Genomic DNA, 20,294 nt, shown 5'->3' on the forward strand with positions numbered 1-20,294 from the left:
TTATTATTATTATTAATTAGATTTGTATGCCACCCCTCTCCATAGACTATTGTTGGACAAGGTGAAATTGTTTGCAAATCTTAAAAAGAGGTAAAATTTGAACCATAGCAGGAAGATCTAGGAAAGCATATAACAAATAAATGTGCCATTCGTTTATTTTTATTTATTCGTTTGCCATTTAAATTGCTATATCGCTGCATGAAATCCTAAGTAAAAACTTGGTACTCCACTTATTCATTTGGCGAATGTTCAAAGTTACAATGGCACTGTCTATGGAGGTTCGCCCACGTTTCTACAACGCTCCGTGGCCTGCACTGGCTGCCGATCGGTTTCCGGTCACAATTCAAAGTGTCGGTAATGGCCTTTAAAGCCCTTCATGGCATTGGACGAGAATACCTCCACAACTGCCTTCTACCGCACGAATCCCAGCGGCCGATAAGGTCCCACAGTGTTGGCCTTCTCCAGATCCCGTCGACCAAACAATGTTGTTTGGCGGGCCCCAGAGGAAGAGCCTTCTCTACGGTGGCCCCGGCCCTCTGGAATCAACTCCCCCTGGAGATTAGAACGGCCCCCACCCTCCTTGTCTTTTGCCAGTTACTCAAGACCTACCTATATCACCAGGCATGGGGGAACTAGGACATCTCCCCCAGCTTTCTTATGTTTTATGTTTGGTATGTATGTGTTGTATGGTTTTTAATTGTTGGGGGTTTTATATAATTTTTATTATTATATTTGTTCCATTGTTATATTGTTTTTATTGCTATTGTGAGCCGCCCCGAGTCTTCGGAGAGGGGCGGCATACAAATCTAATAAATTGAATTGAATTGAATTGAATTCTCAGGCGCCCAGGTCATGGTTGTCTCAATGATGCTGTTTTTTAAGAGGCAACTGGACTTCCTGGTTTTTCTTTTGAAGACGTTTCACTTCTCATTGCAGAACCTTCCTCATCTCTGACTGGATAGTGGGGAATGGAAGGATTTATACTTCTTGGTTATTTATTTATTTATGTATTCATTGCAGTTGAAAGGGACCTCGCAGGTCATCTAGTCCAACCCGCTGCTCTGCAGGAAGCACACCGATAGTGGCGGTAAGTAGCACACACACACACCGCTTGGAAAAAGCTATACTTCTTGTTTATTTATTTATTTATTTATTTATGTATTCATTACAGTTGAAAGGGACCTTGCAGGTCATAGAAACATAGAAGTCTGACGGCAGAAAAAGACCTCATGATCCATCTAGTCTGCCTTTATACTATTTTCTGTATTTTATCTTAGGATGGATACAAAAAGATATTGACAAAATTGAACGGGTCCAAAGACGGGCTACAAGAATGGTGGAAGGTCTTAAGCACAAAACGTATCAGGAAAGACTTCATGAACTCAATCTGTATAGTCTGGAGGACAGAAGGGAAAGGGGGGACATGATCGAAACATTTAAATATATCAAAGGGTTAAATAAGGTCCAGGAGGGAAGTGTTTTTAATAGGAAAGTGAACACAAGAACAAGGGGACACAATCTGAAGTTATTTGGGGGAAAGATCAAAAGCAACATGAGAAAATATTATTTTACTGAAAGAGTAGTAGATCCTTGGAACAAACTTCCAGCAGATGTGGTAGATAAATCCACAGTAACTGAATTTAAACATGCCTGGGATAAACATATATCCATCCTAAGATAAAATACAGAAAATAGTATAAGGGCAGACTAGATGGACCATGAGGTCTTTTTCTGCCGTCAGACTTCTATGTTTCTATATGTTTATCCCAGGCATGTTTAAATTCAGTTACTGTGGATTTATCTACCACGTCTGCTGGAAGTTTGTTCCAAGGATCTACTACTCTTTCAGTAAAATAATATTTTCTCATGTTGCTTTTGATCTTTCCCCCAACTAACTTCAGATTGTGTCCCCTTGTTCTTGTGTTCATTTTCCTATTAAAAACACTTCCCTCCTGGATCTTAATTAACCCTTTAACATATTTAAATGTTTCGATCATGTCCCCCCTTTTCCCTTATGTCCTCCAGACTATACAGATTGAGTTCATTCAGTCTTTCCTGATACGTTTTATGCTTAAGACCTTCCACCATTCTTGTAGCCCGTCTTTGGACCCGTTCAATTTTATCCATATCTTTTTGTAGGTGAGGTCTCCAGAACTGAGCACAGTATTCCAAATGGGATCTCACCAGCGCTCTATATAGCGGGATCGTAATCTCCCTCTTCCTGCTTGTTATACCTCTAGCTATGCAGCCAAGCATCCTACTGGCTTTCCCTACCGCCTGACTGCACTGTTCACCCATTTTGAATCATCTAGTCCAACCCCCTCCTCTGCAGGAAGCACACCGATAGTGGCGGTAAGTAGCACACACACACACCGCCTGGAAAAAGCTATACAGTTTCTGGCCCCCAAACGATACCGTAATAGCTGGAAATTCTTTATTATTCTACAGGTGTCATTATGCAAACTCTGGATCTGCTTCGTGAAGTTCAAGTAGCTGCACAAAGATGGAGAGCGAATAAATTCAATTGAATTGAATTCTCTGTGCTTGCAAATGGCTTCCTAATTCCGTGGAAAGTTACAGCCATCAGCTGCAAACAGGTTGTCCTACCAGGCAATGCTGAGTTTCTCTCAGTCAACATTTCTTCTGCCTTGAAGAAAAAGATCTTTGCTAAGGAAATGTTGGTGACATGTTTCTGCTAGTGGCTCTTTCAGAAGTCCTTCTGTTTTGGGCCTGGGTGTGCAGACCGGAAGGCCTTTGCTCACCCACCACGTATTACAAGAACTGCTGGATCCGACGATTCCCAGGTCTTTCAATTGATCTGGAGCATTCGCAGAAGCAAGGAGCTCACATCCTCAACATTTATGCGGCACCCACTGCCGGACAATGCAGCCGAGCCTGCTGTACCCTCGAGGGCGGTAAGGATTCGTTTTTTTCGGAAAAGGCTCCAGGAACAAAGCATTAGACACCTGGTGTGTGTCAACATTTAAGATATTTTTTTAACCTATTCGAAAGCAAGGCAAAACATTCCTTTGCTTTCTGCCTTTCTTTGCTTCTTTTACCTCTTTTTCCTTTGTTCTTTCTTTTCTTCCCCTCCTCCCTCCCTCCTTTTCTTTTTATTTCCCTTCCTTCTTTCCTTCCTTTTTCCCTTCTCCCTCCCTCTTCTTTCCCTTTCTTCCTCTCCCCCTTTCTTTTACCCTTCCTTCCCTCCCTCCCTCTCCCCTTCCCTCCCTCTCCTTCATCCCTTCCCTCCCTCCCTCTCCTTCCTTTCTTCCCTGCTCCATCCTATTTTCCCCTTCCTTTCTTCCTCCTTCTTTCACTCTTCCTTCCTTCCTTCTTTCCCTCCCTCCTTCCCTTTCTGCCTTCCTTCCCTCCCTCCCTCCCCTTCCTTCCCTCCCTCCATCTCCTTCCTTCCTTCCTTCCTTCCTTCCTTCCTTCCTTCCTTCCTTCCTTCCTTCCTTCCTTCCTGGGTCAACGGGACCCAGAGAAGGCCAACTCTGTGGGACCTTATCAGTCGCTGGGATTCGTGCGGTAGCAGGCGGTTCCAGAGGTACTCTGGTCCAGTGCCATGTAGGGCTTTAAAGGCCATAACCAACACTTTGAATTGTGACCGGAAACTGATCGGCAACCAGTGCAGGCCACGGAGTGTTGTAGAAACGTGGGCGAATCTGGGAACCCCACGATGGCTCTCGCGGCCGCATTCTGCACGATCTGAAGTTTCTGAACACTTTTCAAAGGTAGCCCCATGTAGAGAGCGTTACAGTAGTCGAGCCTCAAGGTGATGAGGGCATGAGTGACTGAGCAATGACTCCCTGTCCAAATAGGGTCACAACTGGTGCACCAGGCGAACCTGGGCAAACGCCCTCCTCACCACAGCCAAAAGATGGTATTCCAATGTTAGCTGTGGATCGAGGAGGAAGCCCAAGTTGCAGAACCTCTCTGAGGGGGTCAATAATTCCCCCCCCCCCGGGTAATGGACGGACAGATGGAATTGTCCTTGGGAGGCAAGACCCACAGCCACGCCACTCCGTCTTGTCTCGGTTGACTTTGAGCTTGTTGGCACCCATCCAGAACCCAACAGCATCCAGGTACCGGCACATCACTTCCACTGCTTCGTTGATTGGACATGGGGTGGAAATGTATAACTGAGTATACCTCTAAAGAACATGACATAACTTTTCCTTTCTAACCTGGTGCCTTAACCACTAGGCCAAACTGTCTCTATATGTTGCAAATCTCACCTAAAAGCTGATTCTAGAGGGAGGAAGAACCAGGTCAATCAACGCCTCTGATGGCTAGAAAAACATTTTAAAGGTCTTTTCGGCCGCTTTGTTCCATTTCTTTAGGCACCGGTCAATGGACTCCAGGCCTGAACTTTTAAACAAAGAACAATTCTCTTGCACAATTTTCTCTCTCATGCGTGAGTCGGGCTGGTAGGATAAAGGCTGTAACTGAAATACAAGCTGAAGGACTGAATCCGTCCTTTATTGGAACACTGATTTAGCACAAGGCAGTCCCTGTGTTCATATGGTGAGGTATTCTGACACATAATCCTGACAACATATAATCTGGGCTTGATTCCTAGGCAAAAAATAAAAGTATGAAAACACCAACTCATTAGAAAGTTAATCTGTTTAATCCTTTTTTTAAAAAAATCAAGATTTGATGGCGGAAAGAGATATGCCTAGAGAATTATAATTTTTAACCTGGCCTTGATTCCTAGGCAAAAAATAAAAGTATGAAAACACCAACTCATTAGAAAGTTAATCTGTTTAATCCTTTTTTTTAAAAAAAATCAAGATTTGATGGCGGAAAGAGATATGCCTAGAGAATTATAATTTTTAACCTGGTCTTGATTCATAGGCAAAAAATAAAAGTATGAAAACACCAACTCATTAGAAAGTTAATCTGTTTAATCCTTTTTTAAACAAAATCAAGATTTGATGGCGGAAAGAGATATGCCTAGAGAATTATAATTTTTAACACCCTAATTAAGGGATTAAAAAAAAATATTTATTTTTATTTTATTTGTTTGTTTATTTTGTCAAGTATGTATTGGTGGTATACAAAGATATAATATTTATATACATGATACTAGTAAAAGAGAAACATTAGGACAGGGGACGGAAGGCACTCTGGGGCACTTATGCATTAGACCATATTAATTTTAAAAAAAATTAAGGGATTTTTTTTTAAAAATAACATGTTCAACCCAGACAAGATGGAGTGGCTGTGGGTCATGCCTCCCAAGGACAATTCCATCTGTCCATCCATTACCCTGGGGGGAGAATCATTGACCCCCTCAGAGAGGGTCCGCAACTTGGGCGTCCTCCTCGATCCACAGCTCACATTAGAGAAACACCTTTCAGCTGTGGCGAGGGGGGCGTTCACCCAGGTTCGCCTGGTGCACCAGTTGTGGCCCTATTTGGACCGGGAGTCATTGCTCACAGTCACGCACGCCCTCATCACCTCGAGGTTCGACTACTGTAACGCTCTCTACATGGGGCTACCTTTGAAAAGTGTTCGGAAACTTCAGATCGTGCAGAATGCAGCTGCGAGAGCAATCATGGGCTTTCCCAAATATGCCCATGTTACACCAACACTCCGCAGTCTGCATTGGTTGCCGATCAGTTTCCCGTCACAATTCAAAGTGTTGGTTATGATCTATAAAGCCCTTCATGGCACCGGACCAGGTTATCTGCGAGACCGCCTTCTGCTGCACGAATCCCAGCGACCAGTTTGGTCCCACAGAGTTGTCCTTCTCCGGGTCCCGTCAACCAAACAATGTCTCTTGGCGAGACCCAGGGGAAGAGCCTTCTCTGTGGCGGCCCCGGCCCTCTGGAACCAAGTCCCCCCCAGAGATTAGAATCGCCCCCACCCTCCTTGCCTTTCGTAAGCTACTTAAAACCCACCTCTGCCGCCAGGCATGGGGGAATTAAGACTTTTTTCTCCCCCTAGGCTGTTACAACTGTATACATGGTATGTTTGTATGTATGTTTGGTTTTTATATATTAAGGGGTTTTAATTTGCTTTTAGTATTGGATTTTATTGTATATTTTCATGATTGTTGTTAGCCGCCCCGGGTTTTCGGAGAGGGGCGGCATATAAAGCCAATAAAACTTGAAACTTAAACTTAAAACATGATGAGTTTTAACTGTTTTTAGTATTGGATTATACTGTTTTGTTGCTGTTGTTAGCCGCCCCGAGTCTGCGGAGAGGGGCAGCATACAAATCCCATAAATAAATAAATAAATAAATAAATAAATAAATAAATAAATAAATAAATAAATAAATAAATAAATAAATAAATAAATAAATAAATAAATAAATAAATAAATAAATAAATAAATAAATAAATAAATAAATAAATAAATAATAAATAAATAAATAAATAAATAAATAAATAAATAAATAAATAAATAAATAAATAAATAAATAAATAAATAAATAAATAAAATGTCTAATAAATCTGATAAAGCTCATTCAACATAGACAGCATCAGGACTCATGTTAAAACTTTCTTGTCTCTCTATTTTTAGTTTCCTGTAACTTGGCTGTTTTCTACTACAAAACCAATATCCCTGATAGAAACTGCATTCATGTGTATTGCCCAGTGCTGGAAAGCTGCATAGTAAAACCTACAAGCAGTGTGATCCTCTACAATATTACACCAGGTAAGGCTGGCTTCCTTGCTTGCTTGTTTATTTGTTGGTTTATTACATTTCTGAACTGCCATCCTTTTCCCTCAAAGGATGCATTAGTGCACACTCGGAGGGTGTTGTGGTTGGATCACAGCCAGCTCTTTTAATCACAGACGCTGAAGAGGAGGAACCGAGTCCCTCTGAGCATCATAGGCCTGTGTGGCTGCCAGAGGAGTCGGATAGTGAGGGTGAGGAAGGGATGGAGATTGAGGGTCCTGCCGAGAATATAGAACACCCAGCTAGAGCCTTGTCTGGGTCTGATAAGGAGGGGGAGATTGTGGATCCTATTTTAGATGCACAGGTGAGAACAGTGCGTGGGAGACGAGAGCAGCTACGCAGACGTAGAGGGAGGCCTTGTGCGTAGTCTGTAATCACTGTTTAAAAGGGGAAGAGACTCGGAGGTTCCTTTTGCAGGAAATCAACGTTTATATCTACAAGAGGGGAAGAGCAAGTTCAGAGCTTTACCTCTCCTCTCAAGCATTGCTGCAGTCTTGAAAAAATATAGTTTTGAGAAGTCTGTGAGTACAGCGCTCCCTCGATTTTCGCGGTTTCGAACTTCACGAATAGCCTATACAATGTTTTTTCAAAAAAATATTAATTAAAAAATACTTGGCGAGGGTTTTTTTTTCTATGCCACGGTTTTTTCCACCTGATGACGTCATACGTCATCGCCAAACTAATAATTTTGGCAAATAAATAAAAAAATAATTACAGTAGTCCCTCGATTATCGCGAGGGTTCCGTTCCAGGACCCCTTGCGATAATCGAAATTTCGCGATATAGCGGTGCGGAAGTAAAAACACCATCTGCGCATGCGTGCCACTTTTCCATGGTGTTTTTACTTCCGCACCGCCAGCCCGCTGCCCGCCACTTGTCCGCTGCCCGCCGGCTCACCTCGCCAGCAAGAGGGGAAGACCCATGAAAGGTTCCTTGGGCCGCCTAGCAGCTGATCTGCTCGGCAGCGCAGCAGCAGCCTGCGCTGCCGAGCAGATCAGCTGCTAGGCGGCCCAAGGAACCTTCCATGGGTCTTCCCCCTCTTGCTTGTGAGGGCGCTTCAACGTTTCCGGACGGCAAGCTCGGACTCTTTCTTTTTCCCTCAGAGGACGCTTATGACAGGCGGCTGAGGCTTCGAGTGTGTCCCCTTCCACCGCCCGGAGGAAAGCGGGGGGAAGGGAGGAGAGAGAAGGAAGCCAGGCACGAAGAGTGTCCATGAGGGGGAAGAGACCCCCGCGCCGGGCAGGCCCACCGAAGCGGGAAGAGGGGGCGTGCGCCCGGGCCTGGCTAGAGCGCTTGATCTGCGGGCGCCTTAAAAGGGGGTGTGGACTCCTGGGAGGCCTTGGCGGTGGAAGGGGACACACTCGAAGCCTCAGCCGCCTGTCATAAGCGTCCTCTGAGGGAAAAAGAAAGAGTCCGAGCTTGCCGTCCGGAAACGTTGAAGCGCCCTCACAAGCAAGAGGGGGAAGACCCATGGAAGGTTGGAACTGCAGAGCCGAAGGGCGGCCTTTTTGTCTGGGAGGGAAGATGACGAGCGGGCGGCACAGGGACGAGGGGGGGGGGGAGGCAAAGCTCTGCAGCTCCAGCCACTTTCAGCCGAGCCTCCCCGGCCACGCAGCCAGGGAAGCCGAGCCGGGCGTGACGGCGGCGGCGCTGCTGCTCCGGTCGCCCGATCGTGTCCTGCCTCCTGCGCCGATGTTCCACGCCCGGCTCGGCTTCCCTGGCTCCGTGGCCGGGGAGGCTTGGCTGAAAGTGGCTGGAGCTCCACGCCACTACCTGCCGCTTCCAGCAATTCCAGAGCTCGGCCGTAAAGCCCGGCCGCTTGGCCGTATTGCCCATTGCGGAACTGTTCGTTGCCCGCTTGCTTAAGGCCGGCGATCAGCGACGCAGGAGCCATGAACTCGGGGCGAGGGAGGTCTGAAAATAAAAAGCCGGCACCGGCTGGCGGCGTAGAAACCAGGAGAGACGCTTTACTTCCTCCGTGCTCGATTTAATTAGGGGCGGTGCAAGAGGCCTACTACGCCACGCCTCCTTCCTTTAGGAGACGGCCGGGCTCCGGAGATCCGGCGCTGCAATCCGTGCGTGGTTGGTTAGGAAGTCGGTTATGAGAGGAGGGAGAAGCCCTCCCCCCCTCAAGAAATGATGCTTCCCGGGCGCTGTACTCACCGGGAGGTGAACCCAATGGAGTATGGGGCGTGCATAAGGGCACCAGCGTGCCTTCCGTCCCCTTCTCCCAATGTTTCTTTTTTTACTAGTATGACAGGCGGCTGAGGCTTCGAGTGTGTCCCCTTCCACCGCCAAGGCCTCCCAGGAGTCCACACCCCCTTTTAAGGCGCCCGCAGATCAAGCGCTCTAGCCAGGCCCGGGCGCACGCCCCCTCTTCCCGCTTCGGTGGGCCTGCCCGGCGCGGGGGTCTCTTCCCCCTCATGGACACTCTTCGTGCCTGGCTTCCTTCTCTCTCCTCCCTTCCCCCCGCTTTCCTCCGGGCGTGTTGGAGAAGAGGGTCTTCTTCCGCTCTTATTGTCTTGGGTGGGCGGGAGGCAGGAGCTGCAGAAAGGGAAACTTTTTGTTTTCCTTCGCTCCGCCACCCAAGAGAGCGGAGAGGCAGCGGGGGCGCAAGGAAGAAGAAGCGGTGGTGGCGGCGGCTTCCTTCGGGGGCAACGCCAGCAAGAGGGTCTTCCCCCTCTTGCTGGCGTGCGTGGGCGGTGGGGAAGACCCATGGGAGATTCCTTGGGCCGCCTAGCAGCTGAGGGTCTTCCCCACCGCCCACGCACGCCAGCAAGAGGGCGAAGACCCTCTTGCTGGCGTTGCCCCCGAAGGAAGCCGCCGCCGCCACGCCCGGCTCGGCTTCCCTGGCTCCTTGGCCGGGTGGGCTCGGCCGAAAGGGGCTGGAACTGCAGAGCCGAAGGGTGGCCTTTTTGTCTGGGAGGGAAGATGACGCGCGGGCGGCACAGGGGGGGGGGGGAGGCAAAGCTCTGCGGCTCCAGCCACTTTCAGCCAAGCCTCCCCGGCCACGCAGCCAGGGAAGCCGAGCCGGGCGTGGCGGCGGCGGTCGCCCGATCGTGTCCTGCCTCCTGCGCCGATGTTCCACGCCCGGCTCGGCTTCCCTGGCTCCGTGGCCGGGGAGGCTTGGCTGAAAGTGGCTGGAGCTCCACGCCACTACCTGCCGCTTCCAGCAATTCCAGAGCTCGGCCGTAAAGCCCGGCCGCTTGGCCGTATTGCCCATTGCGGAACTGTTCGTTGCCCGCTTGCTTAAGGCCGGCGATCAGCGACGCAGGAGCCATGAACTCGGGGCGAGGGAGGTCTGAAAATAAAAAGCCGGCACCGGCTGGCGGCGTAGAAACCAGGAGAGACGCTTTACTTCCTCCGTGCTCGATTTAATTAGGGGCGGTGCAAGAGGCCTACTACGCCACGCCTCCTTCCTTTAGGAGACGGCCGGGCTCCGGAGATCCGGCGCTGCAATCCGTGCGTGGTTGGTTAGGAAGTCGGTTATGAGAGGAGGGAGAAGCCCTCCCCCCCTCAAGAAATGATGCTTCCCGGGCGCTGTACTCACCGGGAGGTGAACCCAATGGAGTATGGGGCGTGCATAAGGGCACCAGCGTGCCTTCCGTCCCCTTCTCCCAATGTTTCTTTTTTTACTAGTATGACAGGCGGCTGAGGCTTCGAGTGTGTCCCCTTCCACCGCCAAGGCCTCCCAGGAGTCCACACCCCCTTTTAAGGCGCCCGCAGATCAAGCGCTCTAGCCAGGCCCGGGCGCACGCCCCCTCTTCCCGCTTCGGTGGGCCTGCCCGGCGCGGGGGTCTCTTCCCCCTCATGGACACTCTTCGTGCCTGGCTTCCTTCTCTCTCCTCCCTTCCCCCCGCTTTCCTCCGGGCGTGTTGGAGAAGAGGGTCTTCTTCCGCTCTTATTGTCTTGGGTGGGCGGGAGGCAGGAGCTGCAGAAAGGGAAACTTTTTGTTTTCCTTCGCTCCGCCACCCAAGAGAGCGGAGAGGCAGCGGGGGCGCAAGGAAGAAGAAGCGGTGGTGGGGCAACGCCAGCAAGAGGGTCTTCCCCCTCTTGCTGGCGTGCGTGGGCGGTGGGGAAGACCCATGGGAGATTCCTTGGGCCGCCTAGCAGCTGAGGGTCTTCCCCACCGCCCACGCACGCCAGCAAGAGGGCGAAGACCCTCTTGCTGGCGTTGCCCCCGAAGGAAGCCGCCGCCGCCACGCCCGGCTCGGCTTCCCTGGCTGCTTGGCGGGGGGGGGGGGAGGCTTGGCCGAAAGGGGCTGTACCCGCAGAGCTTTGCCTCCCACCCCTCGCCCCTGTGCTGCCGGCGCGTCATCTTCCCTCCCAGACTCCCCCGGCAAAGTGACGTGGAGGAATGGAAAGCTGAAACCGGGCGGTTTGAGTTTCCCATTCCTTCAAGTCACTTCGCCGCTGCTCTCCTGGCTAAACTGTGTGGCAGGAGACAGGCTTTGAGTTTTTGGCTGGGGGGGAGAAGTAGAACCTTCCTAACTCCCCCCCCCCCACCAGCCAGAAGGAGCGGCGAAGTGACGTGGAGGAATGGAAAGCTGAAACTGGGCGGTTTGAGTTTCCCATTCCTCCAAGTCACTTTGCCGCTCCTCTCCTGGCTAAACCGGCGGCAGGAGACAGGGTTGGGGGGGGGTACTGGGAAGCCCCCCAGGCCGACTGCCACCTTTTCAAACAGCCGCGCCCTTCCCAGCTGAGTCCTGAAGCCAAGCGCCAAAGGCGAACTTCTGCGCTTGGCTTCAGGACTCAGCTGGGAAGCGGCACGGGTGTTTTAAAAGGTCTCCCCCGGCATGGGGGGCTTCCTAGCACCCCCCCAAACCCGGGTTGGGGGTTCGGGGGGTGCTAGGAAGCCCCCCATGCCGGCGGGAAGACCCAGGGAAGGTTCCTTTGGCCGCCTAGCAGCTGATCTGCCCGGCGGTAATGCAAACTCCACCATCTACGCATGCGTGCAGATGGTGGTGTTACTTCCGGGTAGAAAACTCGCGATATAGCGTTTCGCGAAGCTCGAGATCGCGAAACTCGAGGGATCACTGTATTGTTAATAAATAATTATGTTTATAAATATCAGGATCACTAAGTGTCTTATTCAATGGTGAGTACCAGTAATAATGGTGAGTAAATGGTTGTTAAGGGAATGGGAAATGGTAATTTAGGGGTTTAAAGTGTTAAGGGAAGGCTTGTGATACTGTCAATAGCCAAAAATGGTGTGTTTACTTCCGCATCTCTACTTCGCGGAAATTCGACTTTCGCGGGCGGTCTCAGAACGCACCCCCGACGAAAATTGAGGGAAGTACTTCTGCTTCAGCCAAGCCACAGGCTTTAAGTTATAACTCTGTTTTGGAACATTCCTTATGAGTTTTGCTGCTCACTTTGAATCTTGGGAGTCGAGGGACATTCTGTGCTTTAATTTGTGGTTCTCAACAAGTTTGCTTGTACGATAGACTATTATACTTCCCATCTCTGTGTCTGATTTAATTGCTGACCGGTCGTCGACTGGTCAGACAGAACGTGGGAGGGAGGATAGTGATTTATGTATTCAATTTATTTATTCAATTTTTATGCCGCCCTTCTCCTTAGACTCAGGGCGGCTTACAACATGTTAGCAATAGCACTTCTTAACAGAGCCAGCCTATTGCCCCCACAATCCGGGTTCTCATTTTACCACCTCGGAAGGATGGAAGGCTGAGTCAACCTTGAGCCGGTGATGAGATCTGAACCGCTGACCTTCAGATCTACAATCAGCTTCAATGGCCTGTACTACAGCACTCTACCTGCTGCGCCACCCCGGCTCATTTGCACATGTACATAAGTAAAATCCAGATTTTTTTAAAAAAAAACACGTTTGGTAAAACTTTATAGAGCAAAGAAGCTGGAACAAACATTTAGCCATCTTCTATCCATACCAGGGGTGGATTCTTCCCAGTTTGCACTGGTAGCGACCCGCTGGTGAAATTACAATGATGTTATCAACCCAGTTCACTCAGTGCCGGTTTGTGGGTGCTGACATTTTTTTTTTTTAAAGTGATTTTTTCCCCCTCACGAGCAGGTGCAGAAGCCGAGTTTCCAGCACTGCGCACGTGGTCGCCATCTTGTTTTCAGCTTTTAAAAAAATTATTTGTTTTTCAGCGCTGCGCATGAGGTGTGCCCACATGGTGCCTGAGAGAGCGAACAGGCAACAAGGTTAATTAGAACCCATCTCTCATCTATATCATGTAGTTAATAATAATTATAATACTATTTTATGATGCTTTGATTAGCTATATGTCATCAGAAGTTTTTTTTACTGTAGAACTTGCTTTTAGAAAATATCCAGATATGAAGTTTGTTTCCTTGAACTTGTTGTGTGTTTACCAAATGTTTTCCTGTATAATCTTTAGTTTATTCAAAAATATAAAACGCCAAAATATTTTTAAGAGACGGAAGGAAGGAAGGGAGAGAGAGAGAAAGGAAGGAAGAAAGGAAGAAAAAGAAAGAACATTAATTTGTAGCATGCCTTCCAGGCTTGGGATAGCTCGATGTGATGGGGAGACGTTGGTTCCACGGGTAGCCTGGCCCTAATACCATGTAGGGTTTTATAGATAATAGCCAACACCTTGGACTGGACCCAGAAGCAAATTGGCACTCAACGGTGTCCATGGAGCCGGAAAATAAGCCCTTCCGTGATTTTTCAGGATGCTCGTAATATAAACCCTACCTGCCCCCCAAATAAGCCCCAGTTAAGATCATCAGGCAAACAGATGCATTTAGTACCATATTTTGTCCAAAATAAGCCCTAATGGATGTTAGGAACAAAATTTAATATAAGACCCGGTCTTATTTTCGAGGAAACAGGGTAGCTTATGCGGCTGCATTCCGCATCGGTTGAAACTTTTGGATACTTTTCAAAGTTAGGCCCACATACAGAACATTGCAATAGTCCAGTTGGGAGATAACCAAGGCATGAGGACCACCTTAGTCCAGGGAGGGTCGTAACTGTTGGACAATGCGACGTTGGTGGAGATAAGTCTACAAATCAGATGGCGTTGGATGAGGAAAGAAATTAAGACTTCCTTCTTTCTCGGCTTGTGTTTTCCCAGGCATTGATCCCGACCTTCTCGTTTTTGAGAAGTTCTCATTCAAAGATATCAACACCAGGTCTTATTTCAATAAATGGGAGAGGCATGGCGGAGCACGGGTTGCTGACCTAGAAACAGACCAGGAAGAACTATCTTCCCCAAGATTCTTTTTCGTGGAGGACTCCTCTCCCACAACAGCCCCAAAGCCAGGTAGCGAGAACTCAGCAGTAGATGCTGCTTTCAAGAATTCCCCCATCACATTGATGGCGTCAGCTTCAGCGATGGACCATTCGGCGACAGCAGTTGAGATCCTTCCAGGAAGGAACACCTCCACCATCCCTTCAGATAATATCAAGGCATCTCCTGTTTCCTGGACACCTGCACCCATCCAGACAGTGTCGCTGTCACCCAGTGGGGCCCTTCCCAATACCAGCAACCCCTTGAATGAAACCAAAGTCTACAGTGGAAGAAACAACAGTTCCGATGACGAAGGCCAACAGCCCATAGAGGAGATGACGGGAAAAGGGGGCTGGTTGCCTCTGATTGTACTTTGTTCTTTGTTGGTTGTCACCTGCTGTTGCTGCTGCGGTGTCTTTTGGGCAACCGGATGGAAAAAGAGACGCCGTTACAAACCAAGGCAGAAAGGAAGATCAGCACCCAACCAATTCATAAAATACACAGCCATTAAAAGTAGCTTTTAATGGTCAGGTACCGCCTTCTGCCGTATGAATCTCAGCGACCAGTTAGGTACCAGAATCGGCCTTCTGCAGGTCCTGTCAACCAGACAATGTCGCTTGGCAGGGCTGAGGGGAAGAACCTTCTCTGTTGGGGCCCTGGCGCTCTGGAATCAGCTCCTCCCCCCAGAGATTCGCACTGCCCACACCCTCCACGCCTTTCGCAAGAGTCTTAAGACTCACTTATGTCCCCAGGCTTGGGACTATTAGATCCTTGCCCCATAGCTAATAAATGTGATGTTTGGTTGAGATCTGAATTTGTATGATTGATTTTTAATATACTGGGATTTTAGGGTATGCAATTTAAATTAATTAGATTTGTCTTTGCATATAGTATTGTTTTATATTATATTATTATTATTTATTAGATTGGTATGCCGCCCTTCTCCCCGAGTCTTCGGAAAGGGGCGGCATACAAATCTAATAGATAGATAGATAGATAGATAGATGATAGATAGAGAGATAGATAGATGATAGAGAGATAGAGAGATAGATAGATACATGATAGATAGATAGAGAGATAGAGAGAGAGATGACAGATAGAGGAGAGATAGAGAGATGATAGATAGAGAGAGATGATAGATAGAGAGATGATAGATAGATAGATAGAGAGAGAGATAAGAGAGAGAGATGATAGATAGATAGAGAGAGGATATATATATATATATATATATATATATATATATATATATATATATAGAGAGAGAGAGAGAGAGAGAGATATGATAGATAGATAGATAGATAGATGATAGATAGATAGAGAGATATAGATACATGATAGATAGATAGAGAGAGAGAGATGACAGATAGATAGAGAGAGGAGAGATGAGAGAGATGATAGATAGAGAGAGATGATAGATAGATAGAGATGATAGATAGAGAGAGAGAGAGATAAGAGAGAGAGAGATGATAGATAGATAGATAGAGAGAGGATAGATATATATATAGAGAGAGATGATAGAGAGAGAGAGAGAGAGAAAGATGATGGATAGATAGATAGATAGATAGATAGATAGATAGATAGATAGATAGATAGATTTTTCTTCCTTCGCATGCTCCAACACTGGAAGTTTTAAAAAAATATCTTTATTAATTATTTACATTAGAAAAAGAAACAACACGACATTGAGAGAAGAAAAAGAAACAAGAAAAGAAAAAAGAAACACACATACATACAATCAAACAAAATAAATCATTATGCTTTATACATAGAGTAGTTTTGGTATCAGGACTTAATAAACATACCTGCTAGATTGCAGGATAATTGGTTTTTGCAGCTTATTCATTTGTAACAATTTTGGTTCGTATTTACTAATACACATAAATCTCCTTAATTTATTGATATCCATTTCTCTACCTTTCCTTTCATTTCCTCTATATTTATTCCATGGTATAACGGTGCATTAAAAACAACAATATTTACATTTAACAACAGTTTGATTTTTCTCTCTCCATTCCCCCCCCCCTCATTTTAATTTGAATATGTATCCGATTCTGTTGTTGTTGTAAAAGCTTGTGAGCTTGTAAAAGGTGCTACGTCTGGTTAAAACAAAAGAAATATCTAAACATTTAACTCTCAAAGTAGTACCCATTTTTTTAAAAAAAATATTCAAATCTGTCACGGTTATTTAATCCGTTATCAAACAAAAGTATCGAACAATAATCTTACATTATCAATCATATTAATAGTCAATTGATTTAAAGGTTGTGAAATATAAGACGGTCAACAGTCTAGTTTCTATCTCTTTCCTTTTCTCTTTCCCTTCTTTTCTTTCCCTCTCTTTCTCCCTTTCTCACTCCTCACCACTTCTTTTCTTTTCCTCTACTGTTTTCATTTCTGGCCTTTTCTGTTTCTCTTTTCTTTTTCTTTTAATGATGTTTGATATTGTAACATGAGATTTAATAGAACTCGCTTCGAATGGTGGTTGGGCCAACAAAAATGGTTGCAGATTAATGCAATATGTAAATATTTGAATAAAAGTGAGAATAAAGAAGCATTTTTGAGAGAAGAAAACGGTCTAGAGAAAATATTGAAAGAAAAGATTAATGATTCAAAAGGACAGGCTAGTAATATTTATAGCATGTTATTACCAGTGGAAGAGGAAGTGATTAAAGGCCTAACAAGATATTGGCAAAATGAATTACGGATTAATGAAAGCGAGATGGAAGAAGTAGTAGAAAACATACATAAGATAAAGAATACAAGAATTAGAGAGATGAGAAGGAAAATTTTACATAAATGGTATTTCACGCCAGTAAAACTAGCACACTTCCAGAGGAAAGGGAAAGGAAATTGCTGGCATGGTTGCCAAATAAAAGGAGTTTTTATGCATATGCTTTGGGAATGTGTTGAAGTTCAAAAATTTTGGAAGGAAGTACAGAATGAAATAAATAATATGCTAAACATTAATTGGATAATTACAAAAGAATTAGCAATACTAGTCAACGAATCCCAGCGACCGGTTAGGTCCCACAGAGTCAGCCTTCTTTGGGTCCCGTCGACTAAACAATGTCGTCTGGTGGGACCCAGGGGAAGAGCCTTCTCTGTGGTGGCTCCGACCCTCTGGAACCAGCTCCCCCCTGAGATTAGGATTGCCCCCACCCTCCTTGCCTTTCGTAAACTCCTTAAAACCCACCTCTGCCGTCAGGTATGGGGGAACTAAAACATCTCCCCCTTGCCCATGTTGTTTTGCTGTTTGATTGATTGTGTGCTTGTTTTTTATATATATTGGGATTGTTTTATGAATTTCTTAACTTAAAATTGTAATTGGATTGGGGGGCATTGGATTTATCACTATGTACTGTTTTTTGCTATTGTTGTGAACCGCCCCAAGTCTGCGGAGAGGGGCGGCATATAAATCCAATAAATCTAATCCAATCTAATCTAAATACGAGAATTTAAAGAAATCAAACCAGCAGCTTTGGAAAGCGCTCAAGCAGTAGTGGTATTAGGGTGGAAGGATAGCAATAAATGGACAATCCAGAATTGGTACAGGTACTTGGTGGACCACATCCACTTCGAAATTATGGAAATAAGATTAAATAACTTTGATGAAAATAAATTGGAGGAGCTGATGGCACGATGGAATAAGGTGAAAAATTATATCATAATTAGAATTTATGACGACAATGTGAAAAATAAATTCCAATCACTTTTTGTATGTAAAAAAATGTAAACTGGAGCTAAGGACGAAATTGAAACTTATTGCAAATAATTTAACCCCCTAAATGGTGGTGGGGTTTTTATTGGTGATGGGCACGTTTTCTCTCGCTTTTCTGTTTTTCTTGCATATGTAAAACCAACCAAGATATTTTTTTAAAAAAATGCATGTTTGTTTCTCTCATATCCAGTTACTATATAGCAAACATAAAAGCATTTTAGAACAGAATTGAGCAACTACAGACAATATACCGTTATACAGAAACCTGACCTGTCTGATGTGAAATCTTAAAATGTCTGGGTTGGTGAATTAAACTATTTTTTCTCTAGCCTTTCCTTCAATATATCTATTATTATTATTATTATTATTATTATTATTATTATTATTATTATTATTATTATTATTATTATTAATTGGATTTGAATGCCGCCCCTCTCCGCAGACTCGGGGCGGCTAACAACAGTGGTAAAACAACATGAACAATCCAATTAATAAAAACAACTAAAAACCCTTATTATAAAAAAAACCCCCAAACATACACACAAACATACCATGCATAACTTGTAACAGCCTAGGGGGAAAGGATAACTTAACTCCCCCATGCCTGGCGACAAAGGTGGGTCGAGTAGTTTGCGAAAGACAAGGAGGGTGGGGGCCGTTCTAATCTCTGGGGGGAGTTGGTTCCAGAGGGCCGGGGCCACCACAGAGAAGGCTCTTCCCCTGGGGCCCGCCAAACGACATTGTTTTGTCGACGGGACCCGGAGAAGGCCAACTCTGTGGGACGGTTCCGGATGTATTCTGGCCCAATGCCCTGAAGGGCTTTAAAGGTCATTACCAACACTTTGAATTGTGACCGGAAACCGATCGGCAGCCAGTGCAGGCCGCGGAGTGTTGCAGAAACATGGGCGAATCTAGGAAGCCCCACGATGGCTCTCGCGGCCGCATTATAATCTTCATGACACTTGAAATGGCCCAAATTAAAAAGTGGCTGAAGTATTTTCTCTACATACAAGAGCACAGCCAGATATGCACCCTATTAAAAAAAAATAAGTAATCAAGTCAGAGCTACAACTTTGAAGACTTTATTCAAAGCATATAATTTTTCTTCAAAACATCTAGATACTCCTGTTTTGCCTTGGAAACTGGATCTTGGTCTATATCAACTGATCCTATGGAGGAGAATATAGCAGTTCCGGCATCAAGTTCAGCGTTAGCTGAAAAACAAAGAGTATTGTTTACAGTTTTCATAGCATCTGATGAAGTGACAATGGTACAGAATGCCAGTTTTGTCAGATATTAGCATTATTTTTAACAGTGTTTATTTAGCTATGTAACACAAAAAAAACTTTCTAGCCACAGTCTATTCCAGTGATGGTGAAACGTTTTTGGTTCGAGTGCCAAAAGTGTGGGTGTGGATGTGCTAGAAAGCGCGGACGTTGATATAAAAATTTTATAATCTACATTTAATAATGAAATTGGTCTGTAGTTTTCAATTTTTTCTTTTTCTGTTCCCGGTTTATGTATTAATGTTATTAAAGTTTCTGTCCATGTTTTAGGTAATTTACCGTCCGCTATTATCTCATTAAATATCTCCAACATATTTGAAAAAAGTATTTCACTGTCTAGCTTATAAAATTCTGCGGGTACTGCATCAGGGCTGGTAGCTTTATTATTTTTCTGATTTTTAATAGATTGCTGTAATTCTGCTTCTGTAAAGTGTTTATTTAATTTTTGTTGTTGATCTTCAGTTAATTTAGGCATGTCTATAGAACTTAAATAGTCCGAAATCACCTCTTCATTTATTTCTTCTTTTTCATATAATTTCCTATAATACTCTAATACAGTGATACCTCGTCTTACAAACGCCTCGTCATACAAACTTTTCGAGATACAAACCTGGGGTTTAAGATTTGTTTGCCTCTTCTTACAAACTATTTTCACCTTACAAACCCACCGCTGCTGCTGGGATGCCCCGCCTCTGGACTTCCGTTGCCAGCGAAGCACCCATTATTGCACTGCTGGGATTCCTCTGAGGCTCCCCTCCATGGGAAACCCCACCTCCGGACTTCCCCACCAGCATCGCAAAAACACAGAGGTCAGGAGGTGGGTTTTCGAGGACTTTGGTGTTTTTGCGATGCTGCGATGCTGCTCCCTTTGTTGGGAAACCCTACCTCCGGACTTCCGTTGCCAGTGAAGCGCTCGTTTTTGCGATGCTGGGATTCTCCTGCTGGGATTCCCCTGCAGCATCACAAAAACACGGAAGTCCGGAGGTGGGGTTTCCCATGGAGGGGAGCTTCAGGGGAATCCCAGCAGCACAAAAACGGGCGCTTCGGCTGGCAAAAGGGGTGAGTTTTGGGCTTGTACCCATTAATCGCTTTTCCATTGATTCCTATGGGAAACATTATTTTGTCTTACAAACATTTCACCTTAAGAACCTCGTCCCGGAACCAATTAAGTTTGGAAGACAAGGTATCACTGTATTTGAAAAAAAGTATTTCACTGTCTAGCTTATACAATTCTGCGGGTATTGCATCAGGGCCAGTAGCTTTATTATTTTTCTGATTTTTAATAGATTGCTGTAATTCTGCTTCTGTAAAGGGTTTAATTTTTGTTGTTGATCTTCAGTTAATTTAGGTATGTCTAT

At 45.6% G+C, this 20,294-nt stretch overlaps 2 protein-coding genes across 6 annotated transcripts in view; one reads left to right on the plus strand and one right to left on the minus strand.

Annotated features, from left to right (window-relative positions):
- Positions 1–1,017: 1,017 nt before the first annotated feature.
- On the plus strand, positions 1,018–14,738 carry MANSC4 (MANSC domain containing 4). The gene is made up of 5 exons (XM_070754703.1): positions 1,018–1,087; positions 2,241–2,352; positions 2,449–2,915; positions 6,537–6,671; positions 13,777–14,738. Exons 3-5 carry the CDS (start codon positions 2,687–2,689, stop codon positions 14,454–14,456), a joined length of 1,044 nt encoding a protein of 347 aa, XP_070610804.1. The 5' UTR covers positions 1,018–1,087; positions 2,241–2,352; positions 2,449–2,686; the 3' UTR covers positions 14,457–14,738.
- Positions 14,739–18,716: 3,978 nt separating this feature from the next.
- Positions 18,717–20,294, minus strand: part of LOC139169284 (ankyrin repeat domain-containing protein 26-like) — a 97,029-nt gene continuing 95,451 nt past the window's right edge. For all 5 annotated transcript variants that reach the window (XM_070755235.1, XM_070755238.1, XM_070755237.1 and 2 more), the window contains one exon: positions 18,717–18,864. In XM_070755235.1, the coding sequence (XP_070611336.1) occupies positions 18,737–18,864 (128 nt within the window). In that variant the 3' untranslated portion in view covers positions 18,717–18,736. The remainder of the gene's footprint in view (positions 18,865–20,294) is intronic.

Source organism: Erythrolamprus reginae, chromosome 6 (genome assembly GCF_031021105.1).
Source record: "Erythrolamprus reginae isolate rEryReg1 chromosome 6, rEryReg1.hap1, whole genome shotgun sequence".
Classification (NCBI taxonomy): domain Eukaryota; kingdom Metazoa; phylum Chordata; class Lepidosauria; order Squamata; family Dipsadidae; genus Erythrolamprus; species Erythrolamprus reginae.

What these genes read in the sequence shown, in the direction of transcription:
- MANSC4 (XM_070754703.1), top strand. Translation starts at nt 2,687, where the DNA reads ATGTTTCTGCTAGTGGCTCTTTCAGAAGTCCTTCTGTTTTGGGCCTGG. An exon ending in CTGCTGTACCCTCGAGGGCG is followed by an intron (nt 2,916 to 6,536) that starts GTAAGGATTCGT and finishes CTCTATTTTTAG; the next exon opens with TTTCCTGTAACTTGGCTGTT. An exon ending in CCTCTACAATATTACACCAG is followed by an intron (nt 6,672 to 13,776) that starts GTAAGGCTGGCT and finishes GTGTTTTCCCAG; the next exon opens with GCATTGATCCCGACCTTCTC.